Raw genomic sequence first — 27,891 nt, 5'->3', positions numbered from 1 at the left:
TGTTTAGTATCCTCATGTGCGCCACCTTGTCAAGGGCTTTCTAAAAATCCAAATAGACAACGTCCGCCGTCTCCTTTTCCCATTCTGCCTGTTAGTTCTTGCCGGTTCTGTTGTTCCCCTTTGTTTGCCCCTAGGGATGCTACAGTGCAGCCGTTCCCCTCCTTACTCTGAAGGTGAGAGTGACGATCTGAGATGTATTTCAAGTTAGACCAGACAGTAGCTGAACTGTCCATTGGGGTTAATATGCAACGAAATGTTTGTGGATTGCTGGGCGTGTCCTAAATTAACCCATATAAATCTTAGGGAGTGTCCAGAGTTAGTTTCATTCCGGACTGAGAGCGGTGAACAACACTCCGGCTTCATTCTCTGTCCCACACTGACACTGCAGGAAACTCCTCCCAGGTAAATTGTTTATACCTGCACCAGTTTCGGAACACTTTACCGAATTGTCCCAAAATTTATCCAAAGCTCCAAGCTGCCGTGATATATCGGACTGACCCCGTGCACCGTCAGATGGGTCTTCTCTGAAGGACTACTTAGCCAAGGCCTTGAGCTTTCTGACAGCTCCGTCTGTCTGTTCCCTTGTTTGTCCTGCACTTGTTCCCACCCCCACCACCTTCTACTCCCCCGGTGGCCCGGACTTCTTTCGATGTTGAAATAATGATCTAGTGAAACAATTCAGTGAACGGATCTTGCAGGGTCTCCGCTCCCAATTCCAGAAGCAATGGTATGGCTCCCTGTGAGAGCTAGGGGAATTCCATCTGGAAACTGGGACGTCGCCGTATCAAGAATCAAATTCTTGAATGCAGTGGTTTTGGGAAAAAAAGCTCTGGGGGGGGGGGTGGAGTTCACTGACTTTAGAAAGGGGACCTACGAACACCTCTCTCCCTGTATAGGGTCGGCACTGTGCAGCTCTCCCAGTGCCGGAAGCTCCCCTGTTTGATCAGTTTTTCACCTTGATTCTGACCTCTGAGTTAATTTTACTCAGAGAAGTAAAATTAAGAGAGAAACCGGGGAATTATAGGCCGGTTAGCCTAACATCGGTGGTGGGGAAACTGCTGGAGTCAGTTATCAAGGATGTGATAACAGCACATTTGGAAAGCGGTGAAATGATCGGACAAAGTCAGCATGGATTTCTGAAAGGAAAATCATGTCTGACGAATCTCATAGAATTTTTTGAGGATGTAACTAGTAGAGTGGATAGGGGAGAACCAGTGGATGTGGTATATTTGGATTTTCAAAAGGCTTTTGACAAGGTCCCACACAGGAGATTAGTGTGCAAACTTAAAGCACACGGTATTGGGGGTAAGGTATTGGTGTGGGTGGAGAATTGGTTAGCAGACAGGAAGCAAAGAGTGGGAATAAACAGGACCTTTTCAGAATGGCAGGCGGTGACTGGTGGGGTACCGCAAGGCTCAGTGCTGGGACCCCAGTTGTTTACAATATATATTAATGACTTGGATGAGGGAATTAAATGCAGCATCTCCAAGTTTGCGGATGACACGAAGCTGGGTGGCAGTGTTAGCAGTGAGGAGGATGCTAAGAGGATGCAGGGTGACTTGGATAGGTTGGGTGAGTGGGCAAACTTATGGCAGATGCAATTTAATGTGGATAAATGTGAAGTTATCCACTTTGGTGGCAAAAATAGGAAAACAGATTATTATCTGAATGGTGGCCGATTAGGAAAAGGGGAGGTGCAACGAGACCTGGGTGTCATTATACACCAGTCATTGAAAGTGGGCATGCAGGTACAGCAGGCGGTGAAAAAGGCGAACGGTATGCTGGCATTTATAGCGAGAGGATTCGAGTACAGGAGCAGGGAGGTACTACTGCAGTTGTACAAGGCCTTGGTGAGACCACACCTGGAGTATTGTGTGCAGTTTTGGTCCCCTAATCTGAGGAAAGACATCTTTGCCATAGAGAGAGTACAAAGAAGGTTCACCAGATTGATTCCTGGGATGGCAGGTCTTTCATATGAAGAAAGACTGGATGAACTGGGCTTGTACTCATTGGAATTTAGAAGATTGAGGGGGGATCTGATTGAAACATATAAGATCCTAAAGGGATTGGACAGGCTAGATGCGGGAAGATTGTTCCCGATGTTGGGGAAGTCCAGAACGAGGGGTCACAGTTTGAGGATAGAGGGGAAGCCTTTTAGGACCGAGATTAGGAAAAACTTCTTCACACAGAGAGTGGTGAATCTGTGGAATTCTCTGCCACAGCAAACTGTTGAGGCCAGTTCATTGGCTATGTTTAAGAGGGAGTTAGATATGGCCCTTGTGGCTACAGGGGTCAGGGGGTATGGAGGGAAGGCTGGGTTCTGAGTTGGATGATCAGCCATGATCATAATAAATGGCGGTGCAGGCTCGAAGGGCCGAATGGCCTACTCCTGCACCTATTTTCTATGTTTCTATGTTTCTACTAAGTGTAGCCGCGGTCTGTCTCCCTCTGTTGGGCGGAGCCCCGAGCTGAGATCTATTTCAAATTAGACTGGGCAGTGCGTGAATTGTCATTGCTCAGTCTGGGAACATATTGTGTAACGAATGAGTTGCTTTTTCTTGGAGTTCACCTGAGACTAACGGTAAGGCGGTCGATCTGTGTGGATGAATTTGGGGGTATTTCAGTTGCGGTGTGACAGCGCCCAACACGCAGTGGTGTGTTTTGGGGTAATTCAACTGTTATTCGGAGAGTGCGTAGATTTAGTTTCGTTTTGGATTAAGATCACTGTGCAACAATTCAGCATATACCACCTTTTGTTTGTACTAGATTTTCAGCAACTTTCACAAGCGCCAAATGTTGTCCGACATTTTCAAGCTGATGAGCTATCTGCGACAAATCCTGTGGACCTCTAATTGCCCCATGCCCCATGTCGTCCTCTACAGACCCCTGTCAAAGGCTGGAGATCCATCAATCACCGTTCTTCCCAGTTTGGGAGATCTTTGTGGCTTCTGTCCTTGTCCCCCGATATTCCCCACTCCTTGGATTGGTGAAATTATGCCCGTTCGTCTCGCCGTGTCACCCTCCGGCATGGTCTGCGCTCCCAGTGAATATGTTGGGGTTACTGGGACACACGATCAGGTGACTTGTCTGGGTGATAAGTTTGAGAGAGGGGGCTACGTGAGTCACAGCGCCCAACAGTCGGGGGCGTGACATGAGATCAGTTTTCTCTTATCACACCACATTGCAGTATTGTGTTCAGTTTCGACCGCCATCCTTTTTCGGATGGATGTGTAAGGTTTTGAGAGGGCACGGGTAAAAATACCAGGATGCTCCCTGGACATGCCCTGCGTGAAAAGTCTGAGCAAAATAGGGTTGTTTTTCTTTGGAGCGAGGGAGGACGGGAGGAGATTTGACAGAGTTGCGTAAGATGAAAAAATACACCGATGGAGCGGACAGATCTGCCTACAGGAAGGACATCAATAAGTTCGAAAGAGTGTAGAGAAATTTTACAATGATTTTGGCAGGACTTCAGGACCTGGCTTACAGGCAAAGTTGAAAAGGTTAGGAGTTAATTGCCTGGAGCACAGCAGACTGAGGGATGATCCAACAGAATTAGGAAGGGCAAATGCTTGTTTGATTTGCCCCTCTGTTTGGGTGAGATTAGAATTAGAGGTCATAGGTTAGGATAAAATGCAAAATATTTTAAGGGAATCTGAGGAGAGAATTCTTCACACCAAGAGGTGAGAGTGTGAAAAGAGCTGTAAATGGAATATTGAATCTGGGATCAAGATGTTGGAGTGAACTTCAAAGGTGAGTTGATGGAGTACTTGATGACACAGGACAAGATAGTACTGTCACCAGGTTCGGATATGGCCCAAGTGCGGAGTGAGACACACTGAAGTGTGTCGATAGTTCAAAAACTTTAATGCAAACAGTGTCAAAGGGAAAATAAAACAATAAAATCAAGGCCAAGCAGGTCATTAACTAAAACTGTCAATTGGAAAATGAAGCCTACACTGCGGCTGAAAAGAACATCTAAATATTAAGCAAATACTGCTAGTCTTCAGAGTCAGTTGACTCAACAGTCCAACTTCCCAGGCAAAGCCAAATGCAAACTGGCAGCGAAGCTCTTCTGTGCTGTGTCCAAGTCTCGACAATCACTACGACAACAGAGATGGAGCTAAATACTATAGCAATGAAACAATAATTAGCTGACACGTGCATATTCACAAGCAAAATTGCCATATCCACTGTGTTGCCGAATCCGTAGTTGTGACAGGGCCCCCTCTCCAGGCACAGCCCTAGAGGTGCCACAGACCTGTGTCTGCTGGAAGTTCCAGATCAGGAATTTGTCCAAAATGTCCTTCGCCGTGATGCAAGAACATTCTTCTGGACCATACACCTCCCAGTCCACAAGGTACTGGACCTTGCCACAAATCCGGTGAGATGCCAGGTGGCGCTGCACCGTATAGACAATAAAGTACGACTATGACTATGAACCATCTACCAGGTGGGGGAGGTGTGGTCACTGGGGCCAGGGGAGGTGTAGTCACCGGCTTGAGCTGGTAAACATTGAATACTGGGTGGATCTTCAGTGACGTTGGTAGACTCAATCTATAGGACACCGTGCTGACAGCCTTTTCCACTACAAACGGTCCCATGAAGTGCGGTACCAATTTCTCTCTCTCGACTTTCATGGGAAGATCCACTGATGCAAACCAGACCAACTCTCCTGGCTTGAATAGCTGTACCTGTTGACAGAGCCGATCAGCCTTGCGGGAATGTTGTTCCTGGATCTGCTGTTCTCTTTCTGCTGGGTCCATCGTTGTGTGTTAGAGACTTGCTGTCACCAGGTTCAGATCTGGCCCAAGTGTGGAGTGAGAGACACTGAAGCGGGTCAATAGTTCACAGACTTTAATGCGAACAGTGTTAAAGGGAAATAAAACAACAAATGCTAGGCTAAACAGGGCCATTAACTAAAACTCTCAAATGGTGAACGACACCTACGCTGTGGCTGAAACGAACAACTAAATATAAAACGAATACCACAAGTCTTCAGAGTCAGTTGACTTAACAGTCTAAATTCTCAGGCAAGGCCAAATGCAAACAGGTAGTGAAGCATTGTTGTGCTGTGTCCAAGTCTCGACAATCACTACGATGACAAGTATGGAGTTAAATATTATCACAATGCAAGAATAATTATCTGACACTTGCACATTCACATGCGCAATTGCCGTATCTACTGCACTGCCGAATCAGTGGTTGTGACAAGTACAAATTCAGCATGGTTTCCTTCAGGGAAGATCCTGCTTGACGAGCCTGTTGGAATTCTTTGAGGAGATTAGAAGTAGGATAGATAAAGGGGATGCAGTGGATGTTGTATATATGGCTTCCAGAAGGCCTTTGACAAGATGCCACACATGAGGCTGCTTACCAAGTTAAGAGCCCATGTTATTACAGGAAAGATACTAACATGTTTAGAGCATTGGCTGACTGGTAGGAGGCAGCGAGTGGGAATAAGAGGATCCTTTTCTGGTTGGCTGCCAGTGACTAGTGGTGTTACACAGGGGTCGGTTTTGGGACCACTTCTTTTTATGCTGTATATCAATGATATACAGTAGATGATAGAACAGATGGCTTTGTTGCCAAGTTTGCAGATGATACAAAGATTGGTGGAGGGGCAGGTGGTGTTGAGGAAACAGTTAGGATGCAGACAGACTTAGACAGATTAGAAGAATGGACAAAAAAGTGACAAATGAAATACAATGTTGGAAAATGCATGGTCATGCACTTTGGTAGTAGAAATAAATGTGCAGACTACTTTCTAAACGGAGACAAAATCTAGGACTCTGAGATGCCAAGGGACTTGGGAGTCCATGTGCAGAACACCCTGAAGGTTATCTTGCAGGTTGAGTCAGTGGGACTCAATGTTGGCATCATTTCAAGAGGTCTAGAATATAAGAGCAAGGATGTGATACTGAGGATTCAAAAGGCGCTGGTGCGGCTTCACCTTGAATATTGTGAACAGGCGTGTGCCCCTCATCTTTGAAAAGATGTGCTGGCAGAGAGGTTCACAAGGATGGATGATTCCAGGAGTGAAAGGGTTATCGCACGAGGAACATTTGATGGCTCTGTGTGTGTACTCGCTGAAATTCAGAAGGATGAGGGAGATCTCATTGAAACCTTTCAAATGTTGAAAGGCCTAGACAGAATAGATATGGAAAGGATGATTCCCATGCTGGGAGAGTCTAGGACAAAAGGGCACAGCCTCTGGATAGAGTGGCGCCCTTTCAAAACAGAGATGTGGAAAAATTTCTTTAGCCAAGTGGTGGTGAATTTGTGGAATTTGTTGCCACATGTAGCTGTGGAGGCCAGGTCATTAGGTGTATTTAAGGCAGAGATTGATAGGTTCTTGATTAGACATGGCATCAAAGGTTACGAGGAGAAGGCCGGAAATGGGGTGAGGAAGAGATAGAAAAAAAATCAGTCATGATTGATTAGCAGAACAGATGCAATGGGCCAGATGGCCTAATTCTGCTCCTATGTCTTATGGTCTTTTGGTCTTATCATCAACAACATGGATTCAAAAGGCCGCAAGATGAAGATCTGGACTCAGCTCGCTCAGTTACATTAACACTGCAGTGGACCCCGTCACAGTTGTTGGAACTGATCGGTAGACCCAACTGTGGTGACACTGTCCATGGAATGCTCACCCCTCCACGGCTGGGAAAATGTTGATAGCTGTACCAATTCTAGAGAGGTGTTTGAATATTCTCAAAATGACTAACATTTGCTAAGTTCAGAAAATTACTAGATATGGAGTATTTAGGGACCCCTACATCCATCTAAGACCATAAGTATAGGAACAGAACTGGCTATTTGGTCCATCAAGTCTGCTCTGCATTTCATCATGGCCGATCCAAATTTATTCTCAGCCCAAGTCCCCTCCCTTCTCCCCATATCCATTCAAGCCCTGACCAATCATGAATCTATCAAGCTCTGCCTTAAATATAAATAAAGTCTTGACCTCCACAGCTGTCTGTTTCAGTGAATTCCACAGACTCACCACTCTCTGGCAAAATAAATTCCTTCTCATCTCTGTTCTAAAATGATGCCCCTGTATTCTGAGACTGTCTCCTCTGGTCTTAGACTCTAACACCATCTGAAACATACTCTCCATATCCTCTCTATCAAGGCCTTTCACCATGTGATAGATTTCAATGAGGTCTCTCCTCATTCTTCTGAACTCTAAGGAACACAGGCCCAGAGTCACCAAAGTCTCTTCATTTGACAAGCCACTCAATCCTGGAATCATTTTCGTGAAACACCTTTGAACCCTCTCCAGTTTCAGCAAAACCTTTCTAAGATGAGGGACACAATCCTGCTCTCAATACTCCAAGTGAGGCCTCACCAGTGTGTTATAAAGTTTCATGATTCCATCCTTGCTTTTTATATTCTAGTCCTCTTGAAAAGATTGCTAACATTGCATTTGCCTTCCTCACCAGAAGCAGCATATTAACCTTTAGAGAATCCTACACAAGGACTCTCAAGTCCCTTTGTGACTCAGCTTTTTGTATTTTTGCTGCATTTTGCAAATACTTAACCATTTCCTCTACCAAAGTGCATAACCAAACACTTCCCAACATTGTATCCCATCTGAGACTACTTTGCCCATTCTCCTAATCCGTCTGTCCTTCTGTAGTTCCTCTACTTCCTCAAAGCTAACTGTCACTCTGCCCATCTTCATATTGCCTTCAAACCTTCCAAGCTTCCAATAAAGCGATCAATTCTATCATCTACATTATTGACATAAATTGTGGAAAGTATCGGTCCCAACACGCATCCCTGTGGAACACCACAGGTCACCGGCAGCCAGGCAGAGAAGGCTACCTTTATTCCCACTCTTAGCCTCCTGCCAATCAATGCTAGAGTCTTTCTTGTATTACCATGGATTCATAGCTTGTTATGCAGCCTCATGTGTGGCAACTTATCAAATGCCTTCTGAAAATTCAAGTACACAAAATCAACGGATTCTCCTTTGTCGATTCTGCTTGTTATTTCTTCAAAGAATTACAACAGATTTGTCTGGCAAGAAGTTTCTTGAGAAAATGATGCTGACTGTCACCTATTTTATCACGTGCCTCCAAGTACCCTAAGACCTCATCCTTACTAATCAACTCCAACATCTTCCCAACCACTGAGGTCAAACTAACAGGCCTGTAGTTTTCTTTTTTTTTATACCTCTCTCCCATTTTGAAGGGGTGACATTTACAGTTATCCAGACTTCTGGAACCATTCCAGAATCTAGTGATTCTTAAAAGCTCATTTCTAATGCCCCCATGATCTCCCCAACCACAGCTTTCATAACTCTGTAGTGTACACCTTATGGTGAAGGTGACTTATCTACATTCAGATCTTTCAATTTTCCAAGAACTTTCTCTTTGGTTATGAGAACTTCACACACATTCAGTTCATCTACCATTTTATTGCCCCCACCCCCCCCCCATTAGTATCTTATCATTTTCCAGCAAAAGGCAACAGACAATAGGTGCAGGCGTAGGCTATTTGGTCATTCAAGCCAACACCACCATTCACTGTGTTCACAGCTGATCATCCACAATCAGTACCCCATTCCTGCCTTCTCCCCGTATCCCTTGACTCCACTATCTTTAAGAACTCCATCTAACTCTTTCTTGAAAGCATCCAGAGAATTGGCCTCCACTGCCTTCTGAGGCAGAGCATTCCACAAATCCACAACTCTCTGGATGAAAAGTTTTTCCTCAACTCCATTCTAAATGGCCTACCCCTTATTCTTAAACTGTGACCTCTGGTTCTGGACTCCCCTAACATCAGGAACATGTTTCCTGAATCTAGCGTGTCCAATCCCTTAATAATCTTATATGTTTCAATCAGATGCGCTCTCATTCTTTGAAATTCTAGTGTATACAAGCCCAGTCGCTCCAATCTTTCAACATATGACAGTCCTGCCATCCCGGGAATTAACCTCGTGAACCTTCACTGCACTCCCTCTATAGCAAGCATGTCATTCCTCAAATTTGGAGACAAAACCTGTACACAATACTCCAGGTGTGGTCTCACCAGGGCCCTGTACAGCAGCAGAAGGTCCTCTTTGCTCCTATACTCAACTCCCCTTGTTATGAAGGCCAACATGCCATTAGCTTTCTTCACTGCCTGCTGTACCTGCATACTTACTTCCAGTGACTGATGAACAAGGACACCTAGATCTCGCTGTACTTCTACTTTTCCTAACTTGACACCATTCAGATAGTAATCTGCCTTCCTGTTCTTATCACCTGTCACATACCCCATGACGGGATAAAGAACCAGCAGAAATAGAAAACACGTTGGAGTCCGGTATTGCTATTAACTAATAATATTTATTATAAACTACGCAATACAGTAATATAAATGCAGATAAATCAAATAGGTTTGCAATGATTATATGTAAGTAAGTGTGGAATATATATGAAAACCAGGCTTCTTCAAGTCAAGGGGTAAATAGATAATCTTACGATAATGAGTAAAGTTCAGTTCAGTTCTTGGTATTGAGTGTGTGATGGAGAGAGAGAGAGAGAGAGATTTGAGTCTTCAGATGAGCTGATGCCGTCGATCTTCCCGTTGTCCTCCGAAATCTTTTAGAAGTCACCGACTGTGACTTCAACAAAGGGGACCGTTTTTCTCTGGTGGAGTCATCAACCCAGGCAAGGGTTGGACATGGACAACCCCCCACCGATCAATTCCCTTATCTCACTGCAAGAGCCGCTGATCAATCCGCCTGATCGATCCTCCAAAAACCCACTTTTTCTGTGGGCACAACAAAGCTCATTCAGTGTCCAAAAATATGTGCCTGAGGTCTATCATCTGACCTTCTATTTATCTTCCCTTACTGAGTATCAACTGTCATTCAAACAACTCCTTCCTTCTCTATCTATGTAGAAATACAAGCAGGCCATGTCCTTGGAAAGTATAAACAACCTTCAGAGAAATCATAACATCGATTGTCCATCACATAACGCCACCCTCGGTCATCATAGCGACGTACGAGCTGCTCTCTGCCCTCTCTCTCTCCCAACTCAGCAGAAATCCAAAGGTTCTTCCTCATGCCTTGAAATGACAGTCAACAGGAAATATGAACCTTAGGGGTTCATAGAACCATCGCAAAGCAATCTTCCCCTCTCTCTCTCTCTCTCTCTTTAAACGCAAGATGCTGGTGTTAAATAACTCTCTCTCTCTCTTTTCAAAAGCACAGTTCATAGGGGTAATCAAACACAGTTCACAGGGGTAATTCAGTACCCCGTCACACACCAAAGTGGATAACATCACATTTATCCACATTAAACTGCATCTGCCATGCATCTGCCCACTCACCCAACCTGTCCAAGTCACCCTGCATTCTCATAACATCCTCCTCACATTTCACACTGCCACCCAGCTTTGTGTCATCTGAAAATCTGCTAATGTTAGTTACTTTTAATCCATTCCTCTAAATCATTAGTGTACAAACGTATATTGTAAATAGCTGCTGTCCCAGCACTGTGCATTCCGGTGCCCTACTAGTCACTGCCTGCCATTCTGAAAGGGACCCGTTAAACCCTACTCTTTGTTTCCTGTCTGCCAACCAATTTTCTATCCATGTCAGTACCCGACCCCCAATACCATGTGCTCCAATTTTACCCACTAATCTCCTTTGTGGGACCTTATCAAAGGCTTTCTGAAAGTCCAGGTACACTACATCCACTGGCTCTCCCTTGTCCATTTTCATAGTTACATACTCCTTGTGATTCAAAAAATTCCTTGTGATTAGTCAAGCATGATTTCCCCTTCATACACCCATGCTGACTTGGACCGATCTGTTACTGCTATCCGAATGTGCTGCTATTTCATCTTTTATAATTGACTCCAGCATCTTCCCCACCACTGATGTCAGGCTATCTGGTCTGTAATTCACCGTTTTCTCTCTCCCTCCTTTCGTAAAAAGTTGAATAACATTAGCTACCCTCCAATCCACAGGAACTGATCCTGAATGTATAGAACATTGGAAAATAATTACCAATGCATCCACGATTTCTAGAGCCACATATTTAAGTACCCTGGCATGCAGACCATCAGGCCCTGGGGATTTATAAGCCTTCAGGTCCATCAGTCTATCCAACACCATTTTTTGCCTCATGTGAATTTCCTTCAGTTCCTCCGTTACCCTCGGTCCTCCAGCCACTATTACATCTGGGAGATTGTTAGTGTCTTCCCAAGTGAAGACAGATCCAAAGTACTTATTCAACTCATCTGCCATTCCTTTGTTCCCCATAATAAATTCACCCATTTCAGTCTTCAAGCAGTCCAATATCTACTCTCACCTCTATTTTACACTTTATGTATCTGAAGAAATTTTTGGGATCCTCTTTAATTCTTTAGTAGCTTACTTTCATATTCCATATTTACTTTCTTCATGACTTTTTAGTTGCTTTCTGTTGGTTTTTGAAAGCTTCCCAATCCTCTAACTTCCCACCATTTTTTGCTCTATTATATGCCCTCTCTTTGGCTTTTATGTTGGTTTTGACATCTCTTGTTAGCCACAGTTATGTCCTCCTCCTTTTATTTCCTCCTCTTTGAGATGTATGTATCCTGTGCCTTCTGAAATGCTTCTAGAAATTTCAGCCACTGCTGCTATGTCAGTGTTCTTTCCCAATCAATTGTAGTCATTAGCTCTCTCACGCCTCTGTAATTCGCTTAACTCCACTGTAATACTAATACATCTGAATTTATCTATTTATTTTCAAATTTCACGGTGAATTTGATCATATTATGATCACTTGCCCCTAAGGGTTATTTCACCTTTGGGTCTCTAATAAATTCTGTTTCATTGCACAACACCCAATCCGGGTTATCTGATCCTCTCGTCACCATCTGACTCTATGTCACCTCTTGCTAATGAATTGACTTCATTTTTTACCAACAGAGGAACATTGCTCCCTTTGCCTTCCTGCCTGTCCTTTCGATACAATGTGTATCCTTGGACATTAAACTCCCAGCTATAATCTTCTTTCAATCATGATTCAGTGATGCCTACAGCATCATACCTGCCAATCGGCAACTGTGCTGTAAGTTCATCTGCCTTATTCCATACACTGCATGCATTCAAATTTTTCCCTCCTTTTATGTAGCAATTAATGCCATTGACTGCAATTTTGCCCTAACTGCCTCTCCTGACTACACATTGCCTCTGGTTCTAAACCAGCTACTTCTTCTGCTGCACTGTTATCCGCCCTTCCTACGATACTGCTTCTACCCTCCATCTTACATCAACTCCTTGGCCAAATATTAAACTGTATAATCTTCCAAGTTCTGGCATCTGCACACTTCTCTCTGTGCCGTGATCTTTGCTGTGGGTCTCTCCTTCTGCATCAAGATCAACCCTGTAAAGCAATCCCCCATAGTGAGTCATTCACTGTGGACCTCTCCCTTCCCTGTTCTGTTCTTGACCCCTGTGATCTGTCTCCCTGAACCAGTTTCATTTTGCGCAGTGCCAGCACTCTGGTGTTACCAATGGTCCTGGAGCTGGAAGCAGCACATGGAACATTTTTGCCAGTTGTGTGAACTTCCCCGTTATCCAATCTGCAATAAAATTAACAAAGGAACTGGTTTCATTCTGGGTGAGCTGCTGCTGTCTGTGTCAGATTAAGAAGATAATATGTGGAGCAATGCGGTACAAGAACAGGTCAGAATTTCCTTTGAGCAGGTTGACTGGCAGATTGATGCAGCAGGGATAAAATAGAGGGGGAATATGAAAGAGGGAAGAGAGGCATTACTAGTCACAGACAATGTCCCCCTGTCCTCAGACCGGACAGACAGAACTCATCTACTGAGCTCATATGGGTGCAACTAAGGAATAAGAAATGGACAACCACATTAATTGTTCAGTGATAGCTGCAACATCATACTTGCCAATCCACAACTGTGTTTTAAATTCATAGACCTTATTCCATATACTGAACACATTCAAATATAACGCCTTTTGTCCTGTAGTCACTATTTTCGATTTTGTCCGCCTTTTACTTTGCAACCCATCCTGTTGACCGAAATTTTGTGCTGTCATCAGCCTCATCTTGCGAGGAGTCTCACTAAGCATTGCCTCTGTTTGTAAACTAATTACCTTTTCTTCAACATCACTTCAGTTCGCATAGCTCTGCCAAATTAATTTAAACCCACACAAACAATTCCAGCCAACCTACCCGCAAGGATATTGAACCCTTGGGTTCAGGTATAACCCATCCCCTTTATACAGGTAATACCTTTCCTGAAGCGATTTCAATGATCCATAAATCTGAACCCCTGCCTCCTGCACCAGTTCCTCAGCCATGCTTACAGCAGCTAACTCATCCTCTTCTTACCCTCACTGGCACATGGTGCAGATTGCAACCCAGAGATTACTATCCTGGAATTCCTGTTTCTCAGCTTTCTACCTAGCTCTCTAAAATCCTAAAATCTTTTATACATACTTATATATATAAAGACTACTGACTGCTCACTCTCACCCTTGAGAATGTCACGGGCACGATTTGAGACATCCCTGATTCTGATACCAGGGAGGCAACTTATCATCCGGGCGTCTCTCTCATGCCTACAGAACCTCATCTCTGTTCCACTGACTAAGGAATCTCTATCAACGCAGTCGTCCTCTTCATCTCTCTGCTCTTCTGAGGCACAGCATTAGCTCAGTGCCACAGATCTGGTCACTATGGCTCTGCCCTTTAGGTAGTCCCCTTCAACAGTATCTAAAGTTATATAATTATTATTGAGGGGATCGGCTACAGGTATGTTCTGCATTGGCTGTGCATTTCCCCTCCACCTGACAGACATTAGATAGACAGAGACTTTTCAGAGATGGTCCAGATCCCTTTTTGTGTGGTAGGTCACATGTAACAAAGCTTATCGATTGTTTTCAAAGAGGCTACCAGGAAAGTTGATGAAGGATATAGTCTAAATGGATTCTAGTAAGACCTTCAACAAGGCCTCTCATGGGAGTTTGGTCAGAAAGATTCAGTCACTTGGCATTCAGGATCAGGTAATAGATTTCATTACAGTATATATTTGCTTTGTGGCAGATACCAGTGAGCTCTCTATGAGAGGCCTGTAGCTAGTGTTGTGCAGCAAGGATCAGTGCTCACTTCTATATTATTTATCATCCATATAAAATATCTGGTTGGTAATGTGGGAAACTGCATCAGCAAATTTTTGGATGATTCCAAGACTGGGGTCAAAGTGGACAGTGAGGAAGCGTATTGAAGCACCTGACCATCTGGATAAATAGGTTGAAAATATCAGATGGAATTTAATGCAGACAAGTGTGAGGTGTTGTACTTTGGGAAGGTGAACCAGGGTAAGATTTGCACAGAGAATGCTAGGGCAGTGAATAGTGTGGTAGATCAGAGGAATCTGGTAATAAGGCTCCATAATTCATTGAATATGGTATCACAGGTACCGTTAGACAGGATCGTAAAGAGAGCATATGGCACATTGGTCTTCATAAATCTGAGTATAGCAATTAGGACGTTATGTTGAAGTAGTGAAAAAATGGGTGAGACTATATTTGGAGTATTGTGTATAAGTATGATTGCCTAACTACAGAAAAGATGTAAATAAAATTGAAAGAATAGAGAGCAAGTTTACAAGGATGTGGCTCAGTCTTGAAGACCTGAGTTACAGGAAAGGTTTGAGCAGGTTAGGACTTTATTCCCTGGAGCACAGGATGATGATAAGAGATCTGATACAAAGTTATATAGTGTGAAACCACACTGGCCTCCTTGGCTGTGTAAGTCTGGGGAAGACTCACTCTGGTCCTGCTAAACCCATGTGATTGAAATGACTCCCCCATTCCAAACCCCCGCTGGTGTGGATGTTATGCAATTTGCTTCCGTCTGGTAACACAAAGGTTGGGGGTGTTGTGGATAGTCTGGAGGATTGTCAAAGTTTACAGCGGGCAATTCATAGAATGCAGAACTAGGCTGAGATGTGGCAGGTAGACTTCAACCCAGATAACCCAGACAAGCCAGAAATAGTTGCACATGATTAAAAGAATTATATTTATGAAACTTACTAACTAAAGGGTTAGTAAAGAAAAGAAAGAAAAAAACAATAAGTGTCCATTCTAATTAAACAGTCAAATGTGCACAAGTTGTAGCTCATTTTCAACCTCTCTGTCACTCGTTTGTAAAGCACACACAAGTTTCCAAATGTCACTCGCAATCCATCTCGAAGAAATGGGTCTCCCACCGTGTCATATCCTACGACCAGTTCTCCCCAGTGTCTTCTCTCTTCATCTCCTGCCGAACAAAAGCCCCAAGACTAACCTTAGTCTCCCTCACCAAAAAAACCTCCCCCCCAGTTCCACCATCCTAACTGGATGACACTTATTCCTCATCATCCCTTATCTTCAACATAACCCAAACAGGCTGAAAGCAGAACAGATACTCGTACAGAACTGTTAAATGAAATACCTACAGCATAGCAGTAAAGATGTGAATTAGGACATGACAGGTGTCGAGGTAAGGTAAATGCAAGCAGGCTTTTTCACAGAGTTTGGGTGAGATTGGAGTTTAAGAGTGAACAGTGAAACGTTAAGGGTGATGAGAGTGTGGAACTCGCTGTCAGTGGAAATAGTGAATGCAACTTCAAAGTCAACATTTAAGGGGATTTGAGTGAGTACACAGATGGTGGAGGTGTCGAGGTCTATTGGCTGCTTTCGGATCAATGACATTGGCAGAACAATAGTTCTGTTCGGATTAGTTTGGCTGAGTGGCTTGCGTCTGTGATATAGAGCATCTTATATCGGCAGTATCGTAAGAGAGACAGATGAGCTCAGGACATGGGTCAACACCTGGAGTTGTGATGTTGTAGACATTAGTGAGACTGTTGCAGGGGAGCAGGACTGGCAGCTCAATCTTCTGGGGTTCCATTGTTTAGACATGACAGATTGGGAGGGGGTCAAGGAGGGGGGGTGGCGTTACCAAGCAGAGAAAATGTCACAAAAATGGTCTGTCGGAACAGACTGGAGAGCTCATCTATTGAAGTGTAATTGGTGGAACTGAGAAATAAGAAAAGAATGACCACATTAATAGGGCTATATTACAGACCACTCAGCAGTCAAAGGAGTTTAGAGGAACAGATGTGTAAAGAGATCGCAAATTGTTGCAAAAAACAGAAGATTGTGACAGTAAGTGATTTTGACTTTCCACATATTGAAGGACACCCATACTGACAAATGACTATATGGGATGGAGTTTCTCAAATGTGTTCTTTAATCAGTACATAGAAGTCCCAATGAGCGAGTGCTCGATACTGGATCTGCGATTAGCCAGTGAGACAGGGCAAGTGACAGAAGTTTGTATTGGGGAAACACTTTGCATCTAGTGATCACAGTGGCATCAGTTTCAAGTAAATATGGAAAAAGATAGGTCTTGTCCCTGGCTTGAGATTCTAAATTGGAGATGGTATCAGAATTGATCTGGCAAGTGTGCATTGGGACAGTCTCGTTTCTGGCAAGTCAGAAGACTTCAACAGTGAAATTTTGAGAGTACAAACCTTGTGTTGGAATGGTACGTTTTATTGAAGTAGAACATAGAACTTAGAAATCTACAGCACATTACAAGCACGTTGTCCCACAATGTTCTGCTGACCGTGTAATCTACTCTAGAAACTGCCTAGAATTACCAGACTGCATTTCCCTCTATCTTTCTAAGCTCCATGTACTTATAGAAACATAGAAACATAGAAAATAGGTGCAGGAGTAGGCCATTCGGCCCTTCGAGCCTGCACCGCCATTTATTATGATCATGGCTGATCATCCACCTCAAAACCCCGCCCCAGCCTTCCCTCCATACCGCCGGACCCCCGTAGCCACAAGGACCATATCTAACTCCCTCTTAAATATAGCCAATGAACTGGCCTCAACAGTTTGCTGTGGCAGAGAATTCCACAGATTCACCACTCTCTGTGTGAAGAAGTTTTTCCTAATCTCGGTCCTAAAAGGCTTCCCCTCTATCCTCAAACTGTGGCCCCTCGTTCTGGACTTCCCCAACATCGGGAACAATCTTCCTGCATCTAGCCTGTCCAATCCCTTTAGGATCTTATACGTTTCAATCAGATCCCCCCTCAATCTTCTAAATTCCAACGAGTACAAACCCAGTTCATCCAGTCTTTCTTCATATGAAAGTCCTGCCATCCCAGGAATCAATCTGGTGAACCTTCTTTGTACTCCCTCTATGGCAAAGATGTCTTTCCTCAGATTAGGGGACCAAAACTGCACACAATACTCCAGGTGTGGTCTCACCAAGGCCTTGTACAACTGCAGTAGTACCTCCCTGCTCCTGTACTCGAATCATCTCGCTATAAATGCCAGCATACCATTCGCCTTTTTCACCGCCTGCTGTACCTGCATGCCCACTTTCAATGACTGGTGTATAATGACACCCAGGTCTCGTTGCACCTCCCCTTTTCCTAATCGGCCACCATTCAGATAATAATCTGTTTTCCTATTTTTGCCACCAAAGTGGATAACTTCACATTTATCCACATTAAATTGCATCTGCCATGAATTTGCCCACTCACCCAACCTATCCAAGTCACCCTGCATCCTCGTAGCATCCTCCTCACAGCTAACACTGCCACCCAGCTTCGTGTCATCTGCAAACTTGGAGATGCTGCATTTAATTCCCTCATCCAAGTCATTAATATATATTGTAAACAACTGGGGTCCCAGCACTGAGCCTTGCGGTACCCCACTAGTCACCGCCTGCCATTCTGAAAAGGTCCCGTTTATTCCCACTCTTTGCTTCCTGTCTGCTAACCAATTCTCCACCCACACCAATACCTTACCCCCAATACCGTGTGCTTTAAGTTTGCACACTAATCTCCTGTGTGGGACCTTGTCAAAAGCCTTTTGAAAATCCAAATATACCACATCCACTGGTTCTCCCCTATCCACTCTACTAGTTACATCCTCAAAAAATTCTATGAGATTCGTCAGACATGATTTTCCTTTCACAAATCCATGCTGACTTTGTCCGATCATTTCACCGCTTTCCAACTGGTGCTGTTATCACATCCTTGATAACTGACTCCAGTAGTTTCCCCACCACCGACGTCAGGCTAACCGGTCTATAATTCCCCGGTTTCTCTCTCCCTCCTTTTTTAAAAATTGGGGTTACATTAGCCACCCTTCAATCCTCAGGAACTAGTCCAGAATCTAACGAGTTGGGTTGAAAAATTATTACTAATGCATCCACTATTTCTTGGGCTACTTCCTTAAGCACTCTAGGATGCAGACCATCTGGCCCTGGGGATTTATCTGCCTTCAATCCCTTCAATTTACCTAACACCACTTCCCTACTAACATGTATTTCGCTCAGTTCCTCCATCTCACTGGACCCTCTGTCCCTTACTATTTCTGGAAGATTAATTATGTCCTCCTTAGTGAAGACAGAACCAAAGTAATTATTCAATTGGTCTGCCATGTCCTTGCTCCCCATAATCAATTCACCTGTTTCTGTCTGCAGGGGACCTACATTTGTCTTTACCAGTCTTTTCCTTTTTACATATCTATAAAAGCTTTTACAGTCCGTTTTTATGTTCCCTGCCAGTTTTCTCTCATAATCTTTTTTCCCCTTCCTAATTAAGCCCTTTGTCCTCCTCTGCTGAACTCTGAATTTCTCCCATTCCTCAGGTGAGCCACTTTCTCTGGCTAATTTGTATGCTTTTTCTTTGGAATTGATACTATCCCTAATTTCTCTTGTCAGCCACGGGTGCACTACCTTCCTTGATTTATTCTTTTGCCAAACTGGGATGAACAATTGTTGTAGTTCATCCATGCAACCTTTAAATGCTTGCCATTGCATATCCACCGTCAATCCTTTAAGTGTCATTTGCCAGTCTATCTTAGCTAATTCACATCTCATACCTTCAAAGTTACCCCTCTTTAAGTTCAGAACCTTTGTTTCTGAATTAACTATGTCACTCTCCATCTTAATGAAGAATTCCACCATATTATGGTCACTCTTACCCAAGGGGCCTCTCACGACATGATTGCTAATTAACCCTTCCTCATTGCTCAAAACCCAGTCCAGAATAGCCTGCTCTCTAGTTGGTTCCTCGACATATTATAAGAGTCCCTTAAAAGACCCTATTGTATCTGCCTCTACCGCTGTTGCGGGCAGTGCATTCCAACTATCCACCACTCACTGTGTAAAAAACTTACCCCTGACATCCCCTTGGTATCTATTTCCAAGCACCTTAAAACTATGCCCCCTCATGTTAGTGATTTCAGCCCTGGGAAAAAGCCTCTGGCTATCCACACGACCAATGTCTCTCATCATCTTACACACCTCTATCAGGTCACTCCTTGTCCTCTGTCACTCCAAGGAGAAAAGGCCAAATTCACTCGACTTATTCTCAGAAGGTGCACTCTCCAATCCAGGCAATATTCTTGTAAATCTCCTCTGCACTCTTTCTATAGTATCCACATCCTTACTGTAGTGAGGTGACCAGAACTGATCATAGTATTCCAAGTGGGGTCTGACCAAGGTCTTATATAATTGTAACATTACCGCATGGCCCTTGAACTCTATCCCATGGTTGATGAAGGCCAACATGCCACAAACCTTCTTAACAACACTGTCAACCTGCACAGGAACCTTGAGTGTCATATGGATACGCGCTCCAAGATCTCTCTGATCCTCCACACTGCCAAGAATCTTACCATTAATACTATATTCTGTCTTCAAATTTGACCTACCAAAATGAACCACTTCACACTTATCTGTGTTGAACTCCACCTCCTACATCTCAGCCCAGTTCTGCAGACTATTGATGTTGTGCTGTAACTTTTGACAACTCTCCAGACTATCCACAACATCTCCAACCATTGTGTCACCAGCAAACTCACTAACCCATCCCTCCACTTACTCATCCAAGTCATTTCTAAAATTCATGAAGAGAAGGAGTCTCGGAACCGATCCCTCAGGCACACCACTGGCCACCAACCTTCAGGCAGAATATGAACCATCTATAACCACACTTTTCCTTCTGTGGGCAAGCCAGTACTGGATCCACAAAGCAAGGTCTGTTTTGATCCCATGCCTCCTTACTTTCTGAATATGCCTCGCATGGAGAACTTTGTCAAATGCCTTACTGAAATCCATATACATGACATCCACTGGTCTTTCATCTGTGTTTTTTGTTCCATCCTCAAAGATGGGTGAAATTGAAAATAGAATTGAAAGTACCCATTTCAAATCTACTTCCCATTCCCATTCCAACATATCAGCCCATGGCCTTCTCCACTGCCGTGATGAGGTCACACTCAGGTTGGAGGAGCAACACTTTATATTCCATCTGGGTAGCCTCCAACCTGATGGCATGAACATTGATTTCCTGAACTTCCAGTAATTGTATCTCTACCCCCTGCATTCAATTCTCTCTATTCCTGTTTCTCACTCTCTCCTTATCTCCTTCCCTGCCCATCACCTCCTTTGGTCTCCTTCTCCTTCTCTTTCTTCAATGGTCTTCTGTTCCCTCCTATCATATTCCCTCTTCACCACCCCTTTATCTTTTCACTAATCAACTATCCAGGTCTTTGTGTCATCCCCTCCCCCTCTCCTGGTTTCACCTATCACCTAAAACCTTGTACTTCTTCCTCTCTCCATTCTGACATTTCCTCTTTCTTTCCAGTTGAGATGAAGGGACGTGGCCTGAAATGTTGACTGTTATAGATGCTGCTTGGCATTCTGATTTCCTCCAGTATTTTGTGTATGTTGCTTCAAAGCTCTACGTCACTGCCCTGTCTACCCATGACACCGATGCTGTATTTGGCCTGCACAACTTACGTTTCTGAAATTACTGACTTTGCACACGTCTGAGATAAATTCCAACAACCAATCTTCGCCCAAACTCCCCAAGTGATCTGCATCTTGCTGTAATCTCAGACAACCTTCTCCACCGTCCACTGTACCACCAACATTGTTATCTTCCACAAATTGCCAAATTTCCCTCGAGATTAATAAAGTATATCTATCAATCTATCTATCTAAATTGACTAAACATAGAATTAATATTCTAATCCAAATTATTAATATAAATTTAAAAATGCAGGAGACCTGTTAATCACCAGTAGTCTCCACCCTCCAAATAGAAAAACAAACCATCATTGCCACCCTCTCACACATGCCACAAGTTGATGTAAATTCATTTGGCTCGTTCAAACAGGATTTTTTGCAATTCCCGGACGATGCCCTTCTCCAACATAATTAACATGTTTTCCTCTTTCAGTGGGAAATGTCTGGTGTTCTATCCAACCTGTATTACAGCACCAAGGATGTGAAGGACCTGGTGTCTGCCTATCAACATGCAGGAGAGACGGGTCTGCAATTGGCCATCGAGAGAAAATCCAAGCAGTTCGAAAATGTACAGATCCAGATTGCGGTGATGGGTGAGTCAGGATCGGGCAAGTCGACCCTGATCAATGCTCTGCTTGGTTTGGATGAGTATGAGGAAGGGGCTGCCCCAACCGGCAGCACAGAGACCACCATGGAAATAACACGTTACCGCCATCCCACCCTTCCTACCGTTCAGTACTGTGACTTCCCTGGATTGAATACACCAAGGTTTCCGATGAAAAATTTCATGAAGAAAACCGACTTTTCCCAGTATGATTTGGGCATCATTGTCACTGCTGCTCGGTTCACGGAGAATGACAAGTTACTGGCTGAAGCACTGAAGAAGGCGGGCAAACCTTTCTACCTGGTGCGCTCTAAGATCGACGAGACTGTCAGGGCAGAAAGCCGCAAGAAGGATTACAACCAGGAGGATATGTTCCGGAAAGTGAGAGAGTATTGCATCTCCTCACTGCAGGCAGCAGGGATACAAAATACTTCCGTTTTCCTCTATTCCGCCTTTAACCTTGATGAGTTTGATTTTCCTGAATTTAGGGAGGCTGTGGCATCCAATCTCTTGGAGATACAGAAGAATCTATTCATCACAGCTCTCCCCAACACATCTAAAGCTGCTATAGAGCGAAAACATAAAGCTCTGCGGCCATTCATCCAGATGCTGTCTGCCATATCGGGGGGTATCGGTGTAGTTCCCATTCCGGGTTTGTCTCTTGCCTGTGACTTGACGCTCATTATCTCCGGTATCGTGTTCATGAGATCGAACCTTGGTCTGGATGAAGCATCTCTTCGCAGACTGGCCCAGAGGGTGGGGACCAGTGTAGCAGATCTGCGGAGAGGTACAGAGCACAACTGGGTGTTCGGAGAGATCACACGTGAGCAGGTAGTGCTGTTGATCCAGAGAAGCACCGTGGCAGTGGCTCTGACAATTGCTGAGCCCATCCTGGACTTTGTCCCCATTCTGGGCTCTATCTTTGGGGCAACATCATCCTTTGCAGTGACTCTCATGATGCTGAACAATTCGCTGGATACAATGGTGGAGACAGCTAAAATTGTGCTGCAGAATGCCAAGGCAGCCGCTTCCTCTGAAGGCATCGGTATTTGAGGGCTGTTATCAGAGTGTCCCGCTTACTCTATCCTGGAGGGATTGCCAAATCATCCTGATATCTATCACCCGAAGTCAAGGTTTTTCTGACACCCCAACCCCACCTGGACAAGAGATTCTGCAGGTACTGGAAATCATGAGCAACAAACAGCAGGAACTCAGCAGGTCAGGCAGCATCAATGGAGGGCAATAAACAATCCATCAGGACTCCTGTTAATCCTTGCACGGCTTGAGTCCAAGTGTTTCCCGTTACCCCTATAATGAGGGCTATTCCTGTTACCATCATTTCCGGGAGCTGTTTCTCCATTGTCACTTCCTGACCCAGTGAACAACCCACCTGTTCCGAGTTTATTTCAGATTTCCAGCATCTGCAGCATTTTGCATCAGATTGCCTCACAATTTAATTTAGATTCAGTCATCCTGGTGTAGATGTTTAATGTCACAAATATGAGAAATTCTGCATATGCTGAAAATCCAAAGCAACACACACAAAATGCTGAAGGAACTCAACACGTCAGGCAGCATCTATGGAAAAGAATAAACAGTCGATGTTTCAGGCAGTGACACTTCATCAGAACTGGAGGGTTTGTTGGTCCACCTACCAATGACCAGTTCCAGCGACAGTAGGTTGGCAATGATTACATCCTTCCCCCTATTCAGTGCCGGGTCCAGTAAGATATGGATTCATGTCAGTGTTCCCAGCTTCAATGTCGAATCATTCAGCTCAATGAATTTAATTTCCTCAGCCCTGCTGGAATTTAAATTCAATCTCCTGTGTTATTGAGTCCAAGTATCGACGCAGTAGCTAAATCTGACAAGTAGTGTGCACACTCCCTTCATCATAGTCCAGCTTATGTTTGTTTTCTTCTTCTGTAATATCTCGATGTACTTTTGAATTGTGATTGAAAGATCTGACAGAAGCAAGCAACTGCCTCTCGGTCAGTGCTCATTCTTTGTGAACAGCGATGAATTCCATTCACCTTCACGAATCCCGGTCCCCAGTGCAACCAGGTAACTCAGTGTATCAGGGGAGAGAGGGCAGGGTAACAACACAGAGGTTTTACTGCACAGCAGGTGGCAGCATTACTGGCCCAAAATACAATACATAGTCACAGAGTCGTAGATGCAAAGAGTAGCAGAGCATAAAAACAGGTTCTTCGGCCCATCTAGTCCTTCCTGAAATCTTTAACACCCAATCAACAGTAGGAGATCCCCTACTGGGCTCAACCATGAGCTGCTATGAAACACCATCTTGTAGACATTCTACAAATTCACCCTTTTAAGATCAAGCACCAACCTGATTTTCCTGACCGATCCCTCTTACTATCATATTATTGTACTTCTGGCATGCATTTCCTATTTCCCATTGTAATTTGTAGGCCAGAACATTACTACTGCTTGGGGATTTGTATAGAACTCGCATTGATGGTGTGAAGGGGTAGGTAAATAGGGGTATAGACTAAGAACAATGATTAATTAATGATCAATCACCTTGTGAGCACCTTAGCTTACTGTTTTGGACAGTCAAAGAGAAGCTTTACCGAGCAACCAGTGACGTACTAGTCATTGTTCTCTAAAGATAGGCAAAGGCTCAAATAAGGAACCATCTGATCTTGCCGAAGCAGCTCAAGGTATAGCTAAATATGGGAAGTATTGTGCAGGGGCTAGAATGTTCTGGAGAAAAGGGGAAGGGTCCGAATGAGGAACTGATGGGCTAGCTTTGGCTTAAAATAATTATATCTAGCTGACCAATGATTATTTTACATCTAATTGTATCTTAGCATGTGATTGAAATGATTCTAATATTAGCTAAACTTGTAACCGTAAGATTTCCTGCTACCTGATCAATGTTATAAATTGTGGAGAATTGTGTAATTCGTGGGCAGTGTCTGGACTGGCTCTTTTGGGAGATCAGTCTGTAACTTAGCCCATAGCATGCTAAGAGTAAAGAATAAACGTTTGAAAAAGAATTACGTGTGTTAGTGTTTTTGTGGTAATTTGTCTTTGCATCGGTAAGCGCCAGTACGACAATTTGGCGAGCCAAAGCCAGGAACCCAAAAACGAGGGTCTCGTGAGGCGGTGTCAGCGGTTGACTCAGTGGTGGTGATCTGAGACAGGTGGGCCCACAAGGTAAGATTTACCTTGACCTCTCTTATTAATTGTCCACCTTGACGATCCCCTCGTCTGGCGGGTAATCCACTGATGGACTCCTTCCGAAACCTGAGTTGAAGATCGTCCGAGTACCACAGGTTAAAAGAGGGTCTAGAGTCCCCAACGAAGTATAAGGTAAGGTAAGGTAAGGGGTTACAGTGCCCGACGAAGTATTGTGTGTATTAAAGCCGGCCGGTGCTAACAAATTGGGCAGCGGATCTTTGGTAGTGATCTATTACATTTTCTTTGAGTGTGTTACAGCAAATTGGTCAGCGGGTTAGTGGCAGTAACCTATCACATTTTGGAGCTGATAACCATTCTAACTGGCGTAAGGGGCCGGGGCGTGTAGCGCAGTAAATTGATCAACACAGGGCAGAGCAGACGTTTGGCCAAACACAGAGGAAGTGACTCACATCTGCAATCCAACCGGATGCTGTAAATACGTTTTGGGGTATACTTGTGACAATTTTCCTGTCTCAGCACCCTGCCTTAAACCGGTTGTTAAAAGGGGAAATCCCCCACGCGAAGGTCAGGACTTTGAAGTGGGTGCAGAGAGACACGGCACAAGATTAATGGGGAGTAGGAGTTATAGACTATAAAGTGGTATAGCCGCACTCTGGAGTATCAGCACCGAGCCTTAGACGGATTGTTAAGAGGGGATCTCCCCCACGCGAAGGTTAGGACCCTGAAGTGGGAGTGAGAAAAGAAGGCGGCTGACCCACCCGATTAGGGAGCATGGGGCAAACATTAGATAAGTCTGTAAATAACACGCCATTGTTTAAACTTTGTAAGGATGACCCAAAGAGAGAGAATGATTACTGAAGGTTATCAGCATGCCTAAATAAGAAATTGGGGAGTGAAATTTGGCCTCTGGGTGGGACCTGGGATTTAGATAAATGCCGAAAGGCAGAAGAAGTAATTTGGAAGCGTAATACCGGATAAAAGTGGAAGGTTTTAATGTCCAATTGGAGAAAAACGGCCGAAGAATTAAATAACAGACCTAGGCAAAGTAGCTGGGAGCATAACGCACGTCGCAGAGGGATTAATGTATGTGATAGTGAAGGAAATTCGAAACCGTGGGAGATATTAAAAAGACTGTGTGAGGATCACGAGAAGAATAAGGAAAAACAGAATACAGAAAAAAAGAGATAGGTGGGCTAAGGATAGACGGAAGGATGATGATGAAGCCGGCAAAAGTAAAACTGAGGTACCTCTTGACCTCTGGGCTGCCCATGCTCCTTAATGCAAATGAGAATGAGGAGGAGGAGGTATGGCACACTCCCGTTGCCTGCATTCGACCCCAACCCACGGAGCCGCTACCCCCATATAACGTTACTGCTGCCCAACCCCAGGCACCGCCGAATACCCCGTCCCCAAGCCCAATAGCCTCCCGAACCAGGGGATAACTTCGGCGACGGGGGAGTAATAGGCGCCAGGCTAGGAGGCGACGAACCTTTTGGTGGGAGATGGCCCCCTGATAGACCCCGAGACCGATACTGATTATGACTCTGGTATCGAAAATGATGATTCCGAAGACCCGAGACCGAAAGGAGAGGGATCCCGGGGCAATTTCCCAACAGGGCCGTTCCCAACGCTAGGGTAGGACCGCCGAACCAGACGGCTACTATGCAGGTTTATATTCCTTGGAAGCCCCAAGAAATGTGTATAATCATGAATCAGGCCCCGAACAGGAAAAATGATCCCGAGGGATTTATCGATTATATGGTTGGTACAACCCAAATGTTTCAGGCGACTCCCCAGGATCTTTTTAGCTTGTGCTGCATGGCTGCTACGACCAGTGAACAGGAGAAACGGAAAGAAGCTACGGGGGATAATGCCAATTGAGAGTCCCCTTCCACCGCAACCTCGCCCGCAGAACAGATGGACAAAATGACAAAGGCTCTAAAGACGGCTTTGCAGTGCCCGGCAGACATCGCTAAGGTCCTTGAGTGCCGCACCACGGTTGCGATTTTTGGGAACGCTTCTGCTCCCTTTATGCAACCTACGCTGGAGATGCCGCCTATAATGCCGGCAATACTTCGCCGCAGTGTAATTCTTTTTTCTTCTTTTTTAAAAATCTTTTTATTAATTATTATTGAAAATCAACAACAGAGAAAAATACATCAAAGTAATCAAGACAACATATCCATATGTAGAATAAGAGTTAAGCTATCAACCAAGCTGAACAGTATATCAAAACGTTAAAGAAAACAAAACGTTAAAGCTTTTTTATGGAAAAAAGAAAGAAAGAAAAAAAGAACCCCTACTAACTAAAACAGAAAAAAAAACCTAATAACAAAAAAAAAGGGAAAACCCCATTTGGAGCACAAACCCGGAGCTATACGCCATACAAGCTTCCATAAAAAAAGACAACAATCCGTCAAGCAAATCCATATACCCAAGCATCAGAAAAGGACCATCTTTATTAACTCAAATCAAATGATAATAACGGGCAAAAGAACCCCACCTTTTCTCGAAGTCAAATCTAGGATCAAAAGTTTAACTTCTTTTTTTTTCCAAACTAAGACATAACATCACCTGAGAGAAGCACTGTATCAAATTGGGAGCAGAGGCATCTTTCCATTTTAATAAAATAGCCCTTCTAGCCAATAATGTGACAAATGCAATTACGTATTGGTCTGATATAGAAATACCGTGAATATGTTGAGGAATTATACCAAACAGAACTGTCAATTTATTAGGTTGTAAATTGATTTTTAAAGCTTTAGAAATTGTAGAAAAAATAGATTTCCAAAATTGTTTCAATACAGAACACGACAAAAACATATGTGTCAATGTAGCTATCTCAGTTTTGCATCTATCATACTGACTATTTACATTAGGAAATATTTTAAACAATCTCTCCTTTGTCAAGTAATAACGATGTACAGTTTTAAATTGAATTAGAGAATGACTGGCACAAATCGAAGAAGAGTTAACCAGCTTCAAAATTCGCAACCAATCCTCTGTTATCAAGGTCATGTTAAGCTCTCTTTCCCAATCTTGCTTTATCTTAAGTGAAGGATAGTTATCCTGTTGTAATAGTAAATTATAAATTTTCCCAATAATATCTTTCATTAAAGGGTTCATTTTTAAAATATGTCTAACAAGACAGAGTCTTGTATATATGGAAAATTACTTAAATATTCTTGTAAGAATTATCTGACCTGAAGATATTGCAAAAAATGTGAATATTAGAGAGAGTATTTAGTTACTAATTTCTCAAAGGACATCAGT

The 27,891-nt window shown here is 43.8% G+C and overlaps 1 protein-coding gene across 1 annotated transcript; it reads left to right on the top strand.

Moving 5' to 3' along the window:
* Nucleotides 1-300: 300 nt before the first annotated feature.
* Nucleotides 301-24,454, top strand: LOC134350042 (T-cell-specific guanine nucleotide triphosphate-binding protein 2-like). Its single transcript, XM_063054954.1, has 2 exons — nt 301-402; nt 21,280-24,454. The coding sequence occupies exon 2, from the start codon at nt 21,286-21,288 to the stop codon at nt 22,501-22,503; it is 1,218 nt and encodes a 405-aa protein (XP_062911024.1). The 5' UTR covers nt 301-402; nt 21,280-21,285; the 3' UTR covers nt 22,504-24,454.
* The last annotated feature ends 3,437 nt before the right edge of the window (nt 24,455-27,891 follow it).

This window comes from Mobula hypostoma, chromosome 8, assembly GCF_963921235.1.
Source record: "Mobula hypostoma chromosome 8, sMobHyp1.1, whole genome shotgun sequence".
Lineage (NCBI taxonomy): Eukaryota > Metazoa > Chordata > Chondrichthyes > Myliobatiformes > Myliobatidae > Mobula > Mobula hypostoma.
This window is presented reverse-complemented; position numbering and strand designations above follow the sequence as displayed.

Bases quoted from the DNA above. Each gene is read 5' to 3' on its own strand.
- LOC134350042 (XM_063054954.1), top strand. From the start codon at position 21,286: ATGTCTGGTGTTCTATCCAACCTGTATTACAGCACCAAGGATGTGAAG.